The sequence below is a fragment of the Bombina bombina genome, chromosome 4 (assembly GCF_027579735.1).
Source record: "Bombina bombina isolate aBomBom1 chromosome 4, aBomBom1.pri, whole genome shotgun sequence".
Taxonomy (NCBI): Eukaryota; Metazoa; Chordata; class Amphibia; order Anura; family Bombinatoridae; genus Bombina; species Bombina bombina.
In genome coordinates, this window is record NC_069502.1 from 336,083,023 (window position 1) to 336,097,051 (window position 14,029).

The 14,029-nt window shown below is 37.8% G+C and overlaps 1 protein-coding gene across 1 annotated transcript in view; it reads left to right on the forward strand.

Annotated features, from left to right (window-relative positions):
* Nucleotides 1–2,214: 2,214 nt before the first annotated feature.
* Nucleotides 2,215–14,029, forward strand: part of LOC128657437 (cingulin) — a 168,959-nt gene continuing 157,144 nt past the window's right edge. Inside the window, exons 1-2 of the mRNA XM_053711789.1 lie at nucleotides 2,215–2,272; nucleotides 4,260–4,341. Coding sequence (XP_053567764.1) covers nucleotides 2,215–2,272; nucleotides 4,260–4,341 — 140 coding nt within the window. The remainder of the gene's footprint in view (nucleotides 2,273–4,259; nucleotides 4,342–14,029) is intronic.

Here is a 14,029-nt window from a genome sequence, read left to right on the forward strand (position 1 = left end):
ATTATCCACCATTCACTGAAGATCTAAATGGACCTGTTGTGGGGTACATTTCAAAAAACGTATTTTTAGTAAAATTTTAGTTTTGTAACAACGATTATACATAGGCATCAACTTCACATTTTAAATTTGTCTAAAAATAATTTCAGACATTTAATGGGATATGAAACCCAATTTTTTTCTTTTGTGATTCAGATAGAGCTAAATGTAGCCACCAATCAGCAAGTGCTACCCAGGGTACTGAACCAAAAATGGGCCAGCTCCTAAGCTTAGATTCCTGCTTTTTTGAATAAAGATACCAAGAGAATGAAGAAAAATTGGTAATAAGAGTAAATTAGAAAGTTGCCTAAAATGTATTGCTCTATCTGATCCGGGAAAGAAAAAAAATTGGTTTCATATCCCTTTAAGCATAATAATTTAGATCAAAAGGTGTTTAAGGTAAGGCAAGTTTAAACTTTTGATTTGTGCATTAGTAATATCTATATATGTAGCAGTGTGACACACTATTCTGTGTCTGTTCTCCAGGCCACACTATGAAATGGAAACTGTAGACCTCATCTTGTATGATCTGATTACCCAGGCTAATCTGCAACAAATTTTAATTTGTCATATCAGATAATGTAGTCCTGTAAAATTAGAAATACCAAGATGCTATATATTTTTTTTCTAAAGCAGATAATTGAAAAATGTAAAATCTATTATATTATAGGTCAATATTATCTTTTTATGATTGAATAACACCTAATTTACAGTTCACTGGTGCTTTGCGAGGGTTTGTCAAAATACTTTAAAGGGAATAACAGTTCAGTATGACCTCTGAGAGAAAACTATTCAAATAGACTTGTTAAATTATATGGAACTTGAACCAAGACCGCTGGAAAAGGGAGTCATGCAACCTTAGTACTAGATGACACTGAATGTCTTAGGTTTTCAGTTGGTTTCTTCATTCAACTATTAGTCCACATATATTATTAATATTATATTCCATTTTGAGCTATTTCTCTTGTGATGTGTTTATGCTTAAAGGGATATGAAACCCAAAAACTTTCTTTTTTGATCATATTTGCAAAGTTGTATCTAAAGTCACATACTTGGATTTATCTATGATTTAAGTTTATTATTTCAGATATTACTGCTGTTAAAGGTTTCTGCTTCCTCCATCACTAAAAGATCAAGCCAATGTCCTCTCCTAATAGGGGCAAGTATTCTCTTTTTCTTAGTAACGGTGCTAGTAAATCCTCTGAAGTGTGAAGAAAGTTTTACATAGCAGGTTTAAAGGGGTTTGATATTTAAAAAGATATAAAGGTGGAAATGAAACTATATTTTAAAACTGTAGTCTGAAAAAATTTAAATATTTATAATTCAACCTTTATTTCCTTTAAAGTGGTTTCCTCACTTTAGGAAGCGTGTTGAGATTTTTTTCAGGAATCATACATTTAAAATATTTTAGATTCAATCTGGTGCGATCACAAGACTGACCTGGATAATTGTAGACTGGTATGGCACTATTGGGAAGGCTACTCGAAAAGATAGATGCATATGTACTGATCCATGAGTTTCTTCACACTTTATGAAGAACCATATTAGTTTAGCTGGCCAATGACCAGGAGCATTTACACGTCACCAGAAGCATGTGGGTGTATAGCCATTCCTATATACTGTATATCTTACTACTTGCTTGTACAAGTTAGTTCAGCCATTTTGATATTCTAGTCCAAAGTTATGACCGTTAGAAAAGTCAGGTTTATAATGAAGCATTCTGATAAAACTTAAACTGTATGGCTGTCACATATATACAGAGAAAAGTGATTATCTTTGGCTGCCATGTTTCTTGTTCAGAGGAGGATTTCCTGGTACTTTGTGGCTGGACCTTTGTTTTTCAGCAAGATTAGACTAATAGACATCAGTAAAGTTCTCCTCTGTGAGAACCACAGTTGGGCTATTAGAGGCTGCTACCAGGTGGTGACCTTCCAAAGGACAAGCTACTGAGCTGGTGTTCATTCCTGGTTGAGCACTTCTCTCTCTGTATATATAGATGTATAGATATCACAGTTAGGGATTGACTATTTCCCCCTCCCCCCAAGCAATCTGGCCAATAGCAGCTGATTGACTCACATTTATAATATAAAAAGCATTCCCCACTTGCATGCATAATGCTAGTTTAATTTTATTCATGCAAATTACCTTCACATTGCATTCTAATAATAAGATCAATAAATGCACATAACGCATTTCCCACACTTTGGCTCAGACTCGCCAGCTGCAAGGGCCACAGGTAGGATGAGCTGTGAGACGTGGTAGTGCCAGCTGTGACATCACTACATTATGTATGCTCCCACTGACTGCCTATTGAGGTATGGTTTCTGTGACTAGCATTGCATATTGAGCCACACCAAGGGAGTGTAAGTCACAATATATTTAAACAATCCAATATTAAGATCATAGTACTTTTGATACTGCATCATATTTGCAGAGTTTTATCTAAAGTTACATACTTGGTATTATTTATAAATAAAAATTACTTCTATAAACATTTAATATTGAAATTTTAGTGTGTCATAATTTTTTTTTAATAATGATTTTTGAGTGTAGTTACTCTCTTAAGGCCAATAAATTGTTGATCTGGTAAAATATGAACCATGTCTGTGTTCGGTGTTTAGGAATAATACATTATTTGATTGGGATTATATTTAAAAATACATATCAAAGACAATAATTTAAATATTGTTTTGAAATCCTTTGAATATATTTTTGTGCATTCACTGAAATAACATGCCATCTAACCAATGCTTTGGGTAAGTTGTATCCTTATGGATTGCTTTCTCTAAGATCTATCAATCAAATTTCTTTTATATTGTGCTGAATTGATTTCTGATCCACCTTGGACAATTGCAGTTTTCTGATAAGATGCAATTACTGACATCAGTTATTTTAAATTATAAATTTATTTTGGAAGGATATTTCCACTTCAATAGAAAGACTAGGAAATTATAGTCCCTTAGCTTTATAAAATATTAAGAGTTACCCTTTACTGATTAGTGTTTTGCTTATCTAAAATGCAATTAATTCCTTATCCCCCTTCCTTCCATTAAAAACAAATTAACATTGCAGTAGAAAATTACACTACTGGTTTTAGGTAATAGCCTTTCCCAATAGCATATTTAAATTCAATTATTGGTGACAGTGCATAGTAAACTTTTGCATCTCTCAGCTCAAATCCTACAATTTCTAAAAGAAAATGTACAAAATTTGTTCAGCTTTTCACATGCATCTGGTCAGCGCACAAACAAAAACTGTTTACTTTAAACTTGTAATACGAGCGCTACTCGACACGTGCAAAAAGCTTACTTCTAGCGTATTTTAGTGCAAATTTTCCATCATGCGTATGTTTTTAAAAAAAAAATATCAGTATTATTTTTAGCAGACCTTTTTTTTTTTTTTTAAAGCTTACATTATGTACGATCTTACAAGCATGAAGCAATCTTGTGGAATCTACAGTCACTACAGTTTTGTGCGGCATGTGAGGCACAAATTGTAGTATTTGTCTCTTTGTATTGGCCCTTTTCCCATATTGTAGATTGTGATTTAACCCAAATGGTCTTTAAACTTAAGTGCTATTTACAAAAGACATTAGATCACAATAATTTGAACTTCACACCAAGTAATTATTTATATTCCTCCTTTCTTGTATAAAGCGTTAAATGAGTGGTATTTAATCCCTTCCCTTTTGCTAAATTTGCCACCAGAGTTCTCTGTAAATAGTGTGAATTTCAGCAGGATTACTTTGGCACCACAATGCTGCAGTAATGCTTTTGTCCCCAAAATGCAAACTAAGACCACCCTGGTGTTCTGATGAGAATCAAACTGTAAGAGTTTCCCTTTTACACTTCACACTTATATATTTAGATCCCAAATCTGGGTGGTAATCTGTCAAAGCTGTGCTAAAGATACATTTTTCAAAACGTGTTTAAGAATAGTCACAAGCAAGACCCTCATAAACCGTTATATCTTTTTTTAATTTGCAAAGCCGTGTACAGAACATGTAATCTGGTATTATTTGGAAATACTGAGCAGTGCACTGTGGTCAGTTACAGGTGCTGCTAGCATTGGCACAAGGATATAGCTTATCCATATAACTGCTTACTGCCTACTGCTCATGTGTATAAATAACATCTGTTCTTAATTTATATGAGAAATGCAATTTGCAACCTTACCATATAATTATAGAAACCAAACTACTAATTATATCTTTCTTTATACAGATTTAGAAAAACAGTTGGAGACAGCTGAACTGAACTTACAGAACGCGACCAACGAAATTCAACACCACAAGGAAATTTCCATGTAAGTGTATGTATGTATATATATATATATATATATATATATATATATATATATATATATATATATATATATATATATATATATACATATTCATTAAGTTACTCATTGCATTACAAGTATAAGCAACTTTAAAGAAAATACACTTTCTATTGCAAATATCTGTTTACAAACGGCTAGATTACGAGTTTTTTGTTTTGAGCTGTGCGGTGCTAACGAGCAGTTTATGCTCACCGCTCACTTACAGACAGCGCTGGTATTACAGGTTTTTACAACCCAGACAAGAAGTGAGCGTTGAGCAAAATTCTGCTCCTTACCGCACTCCAATACCAGCGCTGCTTACGTTAGCGGTGAGCTGGTGTAACATGCTTGTGCACGATTTCTCCATAGGAATCAACGGGGAGAGCCGGCTGAAAAAAAGTCTAACACCTGCTAAAAAGCAGCATAAAGCTCCTTAACGCAGCCCCATTGATTCCTATGGGGAAATCAAATTTATGTCTACACCTAACACCCTAACATGAACCCTGAGTCTAAACACCCCTAATCTTACACTTATTAACCCCTAATCTGCTGACCCTGACATCGCAGACACCTACATTATAATTATTAACCCCTAATCTGCCACTCCGGACACCGCCACCACCTACATTATACTTATGAACCCCTAATCTGCTGCCCCCAACATCGCCGACACCTAAATTATATTTATTAACCCCTAATCTGCCGTCCCCTATGTTGCCGCCACCTACCTACATTTATTAACCCCTAATCTGCTCTCACCAAAGTCGCCGCCACTATAATAAACATATTAACCCCTAAACCACCGCACTCCCGCCTCGCAAACAGTTAAATATTATTAACCCCTTATCTGCCGGCCCTAACATCGACACCACCTACCTACATTTATTAACCCCTAATCTGCCGCCCCCAACGTCGCCGCCACTATATTAAAGTTATTAACCCCTAAACTTAAGTATAACCCTAAACCTAACAACCCCTAACTTAAATATAATTAAAAGAAATCTAAATAAAATTCCTACCATTAACTAAATCATTCCTATTTAAAACTAAATACTTACCTATAAAATAAACCCTAAAATAGCTACAATATAACTAATAGTTACATTGTAGCTAGCTCAGGGTTTATTTTTATTTTACAGGCAAGTTTGTATTTATTTTAACTAGGTACAATAGTTATTAAATAGTTATTAACTATTTAATAACTACCTAGCTAAAATAAAGAAAAAAGTACCTGTAAAATAAAACCTAACCTAAGTTACAATTACACCTAACACTACACTATAATTAAATATATTAACTAATTTAACAACAATTAAATATGATTAAATAAATCCGGTTCGGCAGATTAGAGGTTAAAAAAATTATTTTAGTGTTTGCAATGTGGGGGGGCCTCGGTTTAGGGGTTAATAGGTAGTTTATGGGTGTTAGTGTACTTTTTAGCACTTTAGTTAAGAGTTTTATGCTACAGCGTTGTAGTGCAAAACTCTTAACTACTGACTTTAAAATGCGGTACCAGTCTTGACAGGAGAGGGTGTACCTCTCACTTTTTGGCAGAGTCGTAATACCGGCGCTATGCAAGTCCCATTGAAAATATAGGATACGCAATTGACGTAAGTGGATTAGCGGTATTTCCGAGTCTGGCCAAAAAAGTGAGCGTTTCACCTGTACCTTCAAGACTCGTAATACCAGCCTAACGCACAACTCGTAATCTAGCTGAAAATGACTTAAAATAATTTAACACTGTTATTTTGTTGCCAAAATTTACAAGATTTTGCAAATCAACAGCAGTACAGGGAAATACCCTTTTAAAAACATGGTGGATTTCCTGTTCCTAATCTCCTTTGCTGTTGCCAGTAAGGGACAGATTTTATGCTCTGATCTAACCAATTACTGTGTATAACTCTGTGTTGCAGGGTGAAACACATGTCACCATAATTGAGTCATTTCTGTCTCTCAGAAGGGAGTACAATGAGTTTTAGAGGTATTTTAAAGTAAAATCAGAAAAATGAAATATTGAATGCATATCAGAATGTTAATTTATTGTAATTAATTAAACATTTATTGACTATTACATTATGAGTTTAATTTGCATTTAAGAAGCAATTTCTCATTTCAAGACCTACCAGCAAATAAGAATGCTTTGCGTAGAGTCAGAGCCTACACTATATCCGACAGTTAGTGGCACCCTATTATATAATACATTTAGAGCAGTGATTCTCATTGCCTTTCTTTACACTGACTCATACGGGTACTGTACTGTATTAAATGTATATTCTGTGATTGTCATTACCCTTGTATTTTGATAGTACCTTCCTTAGGGTAAATTCAAATCTTGCCATTCTGAAATAAAGTGATTGTTAAGAAAGTATTCCAGTTATGTGGGATTCAATACTTTAGATTTAAGAAGTACAAAACACTTCTTTCACCTCTCCACCTCCTCAGAAGTGGCGAGACCATTTGTTCGGGGTGATTGGCATACCCTGCTCTCACGCAATTGCTTCCATCTCCTTGATTAACATGGATCTCATGATCTAATAAAAAAAAAAATTGTCAATCAGTTGACACCTGTTTTCCTGTCATTGTTACATGTAGACCAGGTGGGTTTTAATGTTTGCAGATAAGGGATTAGACATTGCGAGAAGGCTTCTTAACAACTTTTCGTAGGTGCTTGATACAGGAACTCACATAGTGTCCTTATTGTTTGATGCAGAAATGGCATTTAATAGGGTCTAGTGGGACTACCTTAGGAAATTTTAGCAAAACGTGGGAATTCATAGCTCTTGTGCTCAGCTATAGGAGCATTGAACTCAGATTAATTATAAAGCTTTCTGTTTTCCTGAAGTTAAATTTACTAATAGGAAGAAACAGGGATGTCTTCTGTTTCCCCTAGTTTTTAAACTGGTCATGGAGCCAGTTACTCAGCTAACTATGGATAATTCTGACATAAAATTTGGTGCCTTAGGAACCTCTGTACAGAAATATTTTTTTTTGTAGACCATGTGATACTACTCTTCACTTCTCCTGAGGTCACTCTATTGAAAATGTTTATGCTAATTTAACAATTAAATTAATTCAGTCATTATGAAATGGAAATCTGCTCAATAAATGTAGAAGAGGATGACTGATTGAAAGAGACATTAGACATTTAGTTGTCTTACTATCTTTTGACTTTTGTCTGGTTATTACTAATATTATTGAGAGCAATTGAAGACCAGTTAGTTAAGTGGGACTACTAAGAAGTATCTTAAATATGTAGAATTGCAGTGCTGAAAATATATTTTCTCTTGAAAACTGCTTATATTTTATATTAAATTCTAATCTTGGTTCCTAAAGTTCTTCTATACCAGTTTGATGGGTTCTTTTTCAGACCTGCTTGGAAGGGGAAAGAATTGCTCAATCCACCATGCAGAAATTGATTTGATAAAGGGAATTGGGCTTTCCTCATTTGCTTTATTACCACAATGGGGCACAATTGATCAAAATATTGGCATGGGAGCAGTTGGGAAAGCATGGGTTGTAAACGTTTGGAACAGGAATCTTTACATATAGATCTCACTCTTCAAGATTTTTTTGGATCCCAGAACACAGAAAGACAAATTTACAGATTTCAAATAGATTTGTCTTGGGGAGTTGCATGAATTGTTTTGGCACTCGTTTAGACATTCCTTTGGTGTCTCCCCACACCTCTCTAAAATGAGCCATCTGCCCAACCTCATCTACACAATTGTGGATACGCATTAATCTTTGTGGAGAGATCTTGGGTTATTGCAAGTTGATCATCTCTACCAGTGGGCCAACTTTGTTCTTCAGCTACCTTAACCTTACCAAATTATCCTCTAGTCTGGTTAATATTTGAGCACTAAAGACTGACAAGTCTTGTGGGAATTCCCATTGCTTAATCCCAGACTGCCTAATAATTGAGAGGAATAATAGAGGGGGTGGGGTTTCTGATTAAACCGAAGTCATTCTGTTACTCAACCCTTATATGATTACAAACAAACCTTGATAAATTTTGATGTGGAAGTGGGATGTCTGTTAACACTTCCTGTTAATTAGAATCAGCTTAATGAGAGACTAAGAAAGTCTTATACTGTGTGAGTATACTGTAGCTTTACCATAATGCCCCATTGTAGTGACTTTTGATCCTTTTGAAATTTAAATAAAATATATCTGGCACAGATGCCCTTTTGGAGAGAGTTTGAGTCGGCATTCACCTACATATACGTTGGATTCTTCAAAAATGCATGCTCTTTGAAACAATGTAGTCCATCTATGCTCCACTCTGGGTGATCCAGTTTGAATGTACCCTTCCTTGGTGGTGATTTTAATATAGTCAGTGATATTGTGAAGACTCATACTCACTTGCTCATTTATATCCTCCCGGCAGTTAAAGTATGTACGGCTAGGAAGTGGCTGAAGCTGTACTTCCCTCATGCTAGCAGATTACTTCCATAATTGATTAGATATCTAGAATGAAAAATGATTCTATAAGTTTCAAGACAATCTCCAGTTGTATTAGGACACCTGGGTAACGTGGATGGAATTCAAATATGAGTACAATTGTGTGGGGCTGAAGAGGTGATTTGGAGAACAGGAGTACTAGGCCCTACAGTAATTTGTATTTATAATTATTTTATTTGTGGTCTATATTTAGTTAGGCAGTTTTGACTGGCTGTAGGAGACTGCACATATTGCAGTATTAAAATTACATTTCTGAAACAGTAATGTTTTATTGTCCTTTAAAATGTCTGAAGCCATTTGGTATTTTCCAAAGTTTAATAAAGGAAAAGGAAAAAGAAATAGGAGCGCCTAGAAGATGAGGCTAATCCTGCTGCTAATACAGTTTAACCCCTCAGGCCACTAACGCTCTTATTTCTCTATCCCTCTGAATGCGGTCAGAGCCGCTGAGGGGATATTTTAGACTGAAATATGAAATAGGCCTAAATTGGTTTTTAAAGATTCCTGTCACAAACTATTTAGACGATCAAGGCTTCTAACATTGATCGCCATATAGTCATATTTGTTTTTACTACACCCATGCTGAGTTTTTAATTGTTCAATTATATTTTTTTATCATATTGCTATATTTTGCTTACTGTTAGGAGACGTCCCTATATTAATTGTTTATTCATCATTGTTATCAGATTATCGATTGTGCAATTTATTGTTTTGCTTTGTACCATATATTACATTTTGGATTGTACTAACACCTTACGTATATATTTCTTTTACAAGATATACCGAGTCCACGGTTTCATCCTTTACTTGTGGGATATATTCCTCCTGCTAACAGGAAGTGGCAAAGAGCACCACAGCAGAGCTGCTATATAGCTCCTCCCCTAACTCATCCCCCCAGCCATTCTCTTTGCCTATGCTAGCAATAGGAAGGGTAAAGTTTATATGGTGATAAAATGATAGTTTTAGTTTTCTTCAATCAAGAATTTTTTATTTTTAAATGTTACCAGAGTGTACTATTTTTCCTCTGGCAGAACATAGAAGAAGAATTCTGCCTGGAGTCTGATTATCTCAGCAGTTGTAACTGAGGTCCATGTTGTCATTATTTCTGAGGAGACTATGATGTATCAGAACTGACTGACATAATTCCCATAGAGGGGAGGGGTAAGCAGTTATTCTGTTCAGTGAAAGAGGTTATTACTGTGATCCTGTATGGTTTAATGCATGGTGAGACACTGGGGCAGCCTAACGTTTTATTAGCAATCTAACATAGGTTATGGCTGGTGGTTTTTAATTTTTGGGGGTCCACATGGCTAATACTGCACTAGTTTTTAGTGTTTTTTATACCCACATGGCTTGTTTGGGATGTTTTTTCATGCTGCGTTTGAGCTTAACATACATCGTAGTAGATGGGCGCAACCTGTTTTCGCGCCTCAGTTGCACAGTTTCCTTACTCACAGGCAGTAGCATTCGGTTGGGCCCAAATTAATCACTCTTGTACCGGAGTGATTTGGAGTGTCTTCTAACATCCCTGGGGGCAGGTAGGCGCCACAGAGGTGCGGATAAACGTTAATAAGAGTTTTAGTCAAAACGTCATTATCCTTATTAAATAATTTGTTTAACTGTCCTTACTTGGGGTGCAATATCCGGATGCTTTTTAGGGCAGAATTATCTAAAATTGTGCATCTGTGTTTAATTCTTAGCGGTTTTGCAGAACTTTTGCGCTTTTTTAATTTCTTAAAGGCGCAGTACCGTTTTTTTGTTAAACTGTTTTATACTTTCAAATAAAGTGTTTAACTTTTCTGTGGTGTTACATAGCCTGTTCAACATGTCTGACATTGAAGAAAGTCAATGCTCTATGTGTTTAGAAGTCGTCGTGGAACCTCCTCTTACATTGTGCCCCTCTTGTACTGAAAGGGCCCTACACTGTAAAGGTTACATTTTAGGTAATTAAAGTGTGTCTAAAGATGATGTTCACTCTGATATGCCACCTAATTCTTCCCAAGTGTCTCAACCTTTAACGCCCGCAAAAAGTGACGCCAAGTACTTCTAGTGCGTCTAATTCTTTTACTTTGCAAGATATGGCTGCAGTGATGTCTACTACCCTTACAGAGGTATTGTCTAAAGTGCCAGTTTTGCAGGGTAAACGCAGTAGGCCGGGTTCTGATGTAAATGCTGAACCCTCTGATGCCCTAGTGGCTTTTTCCGATACACCCTTACAGTGTTCTGATATGGGGGTCAGGGATTTTATGTCTGAGGGAGAACTTTCAGAATCAGGAAATGTATTACCTCAGATAGATTCGGACGTCTTGTCCTTTAAATTTAAACTGGAACACCTCCATCTGTTGCTCAGGGAGGTTCTGGCGACTCTGGATGATTGTGACCCGATCACGATTCCCCCAGAAAAATTGTGTAAAATGGACAAATATTTGGAAGTACCTACTTAGACAGATGTTTTTCTGGTTCCTAAGAGAATTTCGGAAATTGTTAAGAAGGAATGGGATAGACCAGGTATACCGTTTTCTCCCCCTCCTACTTTTAAGAAAATGTTTCCCATATCTGACACCATGCGGATTTTTGTCAATTGATTCCCAAGGTGGAGGGAGCTATTTCTACTTTAGCTAAACGTACAACTATACCCATTGAGGACAGTTGTGCGTTTAAAGACCCTATGGATAAAAAATTGGAGGGTCTTTTAAAGAAATTTTTTATTCACCAGGGTTTTCTCTTACAGCCTATAGCTTGCATGGTTCCAGTAACTACTGCAGCTGCTTTTTGGTTTGACGCCCTGGAAGAGTCTCTGAAGGTTGAGACACCTTTAGTGGACATTTTAGACAGAATTAAGGCTCTTAAGCTAGCAAATTCTTTTATGACGGATGCTGCTTTTCAACTTGCAAAGTTAGCAGAGAAAAATGCAGGCTTTGCCATTGTAGCATGTAGAGCGTTATGGCTAAAGTCATGGTCGGCTGACGTATCATCTAAATCTAAGCTTTTGACTATTCCCTTCAAGGGTAAGACCCTATTCGGGCCTGAACTGAAGGAAATAATCTCTGACATTACTGGAGGTAAGGGTCACGCCCTACCTCAGGACAAGCCCCTCAAGATGAGGAGTAAACAAAATAATTTTCGTTCCTTTCAAAATTTTAAAGGAACATCCTCTGCTTCTCCTTCCTCCACTAAACAGGAAGGGAACTTTGCGCAATCCAAGGCGGTCTGGAGACCTAGTCAGCCCTGGAATAAAGGTAAACAAGTCAAAAAGCCCGCTGCTGCTACCAAGACAGCATAAAGGGGCAGCCCCCGATCCGGGACCGGATCTAGTAGGGGGCAGACTCTCTTTCTTTGCTCAGGCTTGGGCAAGGGATGTACAGGATCCCTGGGCATTGGAAATTGTGGCCCAGGGGGGTATCAGTTGGATTTCAAAGACTCCCCCCCCCCAAGGGGAAGATTTCATCTTTCACGATTGTCTGTAGACCAGACAAAAAGAGAGGCGTTCTTACGCTGTGTAAAAGACCTCTACACCATGGGTGTAATTTGCCCAGTTCCAGATCGGAAACAAGGGCAGGGGTTCTATTCAAACCTTTTCGTGGTTCCCAAAAAAGAGGGAACCTTCAGACCGATTTTAGATCTCAAGTGTCTAAACAAGTTTCTCAGAGTCCCATCGTTCAAGATGGAGACTATTCGTACAATTCTGCCTATGATCCAGGAGGGTCAATACATGACCACGGTGGACCTGAAGGATGCGTATCTTCACATCCCTATCCACAAGGATCACCATCAGTTCCTGCGATTTGCATTTCAGGACAAACATTATCAGTTTGTGGCCCTGCCCTTCGGGTTGGCCACGGCTCCCAGGATCTTCACAAAGGTTCTAGGGTCTCTTCTAGCGGTTCTCAGGCCGCGAAGCATAGCAGTGGCGCCCTATCTGGACGATATCCTGATTCAGGTGTCGACATTTCATCTGTCCAAATCTCACACGGACATTGTGTTGTCATTTCTGAGAACTCACGGTTGGAAAGTGAATGTAGGAAAGAGTTCACTAGTTCCACAGGCCAGAGTTCCATTCCTAGGAACTCTGATAGACTCAGAAAATATGAAAATATTTCTGACAGAAGTCAGAAAATCAAAGATTCTAAATACTTGCAGGGCTCTGCAGTCCATTCAGCGGCCATCAGTGGCTCAGTGTATGGAAGTCATCGGACTAATGGTAGCGGCAATGGATATCATCCCGTTTGCTCGCTTTCATCTAAGACCACTACAACTGTGCATGCTCAGTCAGTGCGGATTATGCAAATTTATCTCCTCAGATAAATCTGGATAAAGAGACCAGAGACTCTTTTCGGTGGTGGTTGTTGCAGGACAATCTGTCCCAAGGGATGTGCTTCCGCAGACCATCTTGGGTAATAGTAACAACGGACGCCAGTCTTCTGGGCTGGGGTGCAGTTTGGAATTCCCTGAAGGCTCAGGGTGTGTGGACTCAAGCGGAGTCTCAATTACCAACCAATATTCTGGAACTGAGAGTGATATTCAACGCGCTGCTGGTGTGGCCTCAGTTGGCTTCGGCCAAATTCATAAGATTCCAGTTGGACAATACCACGACTGTGGCTTATATCAATCATCGGGGGGAACAAGGAGTTCTCTAGCAATGATAGAATTACCAAAGATAATCCAATGGGCGGAGACTCACTCTTGCCATCTGTCTGCGATCTATATCCCAGGAGTAGAGAACTGGGAGGTGGATTTTCTAAGTCGTCAGACTTTTCATCCAGGGGAGTGGGAACTCCATCCGGAGATGTTTGCAGCCTTGATTCATCAATGGGGCACACCGGAATTGGATCTGATGGCATCTCGACAGAATGCCAAACTTCCACGTTACGGGTCTAGGTCAAGGGATCCCCAGGCTGTACTAATAGATGCTCTAGCAGTACCTTGGTCGTTCAACCTGGCTTATGTGTTTCCACCTTTTCCTCTCCTTCGTGTGATTGCCAGAATCAAACAGGAGAGGGCTTCAGTAATTTTAATAGCGCCTGCGTGGCCACGCAGGACCTGGTATGCAGATCTAGTGGACATGTCATCTCTGCCACCGTGGAGACTGCCATTGAGAAAGGACCTTCTCATTCAAGGTCCGTTCCAACATCCAAATCTAACTTCTCTGCAGCTGACTGCTTGGAGATTGAACGCTTGATTTTATCTAAAGGGGGTTTCTCTGAGCCGGTCA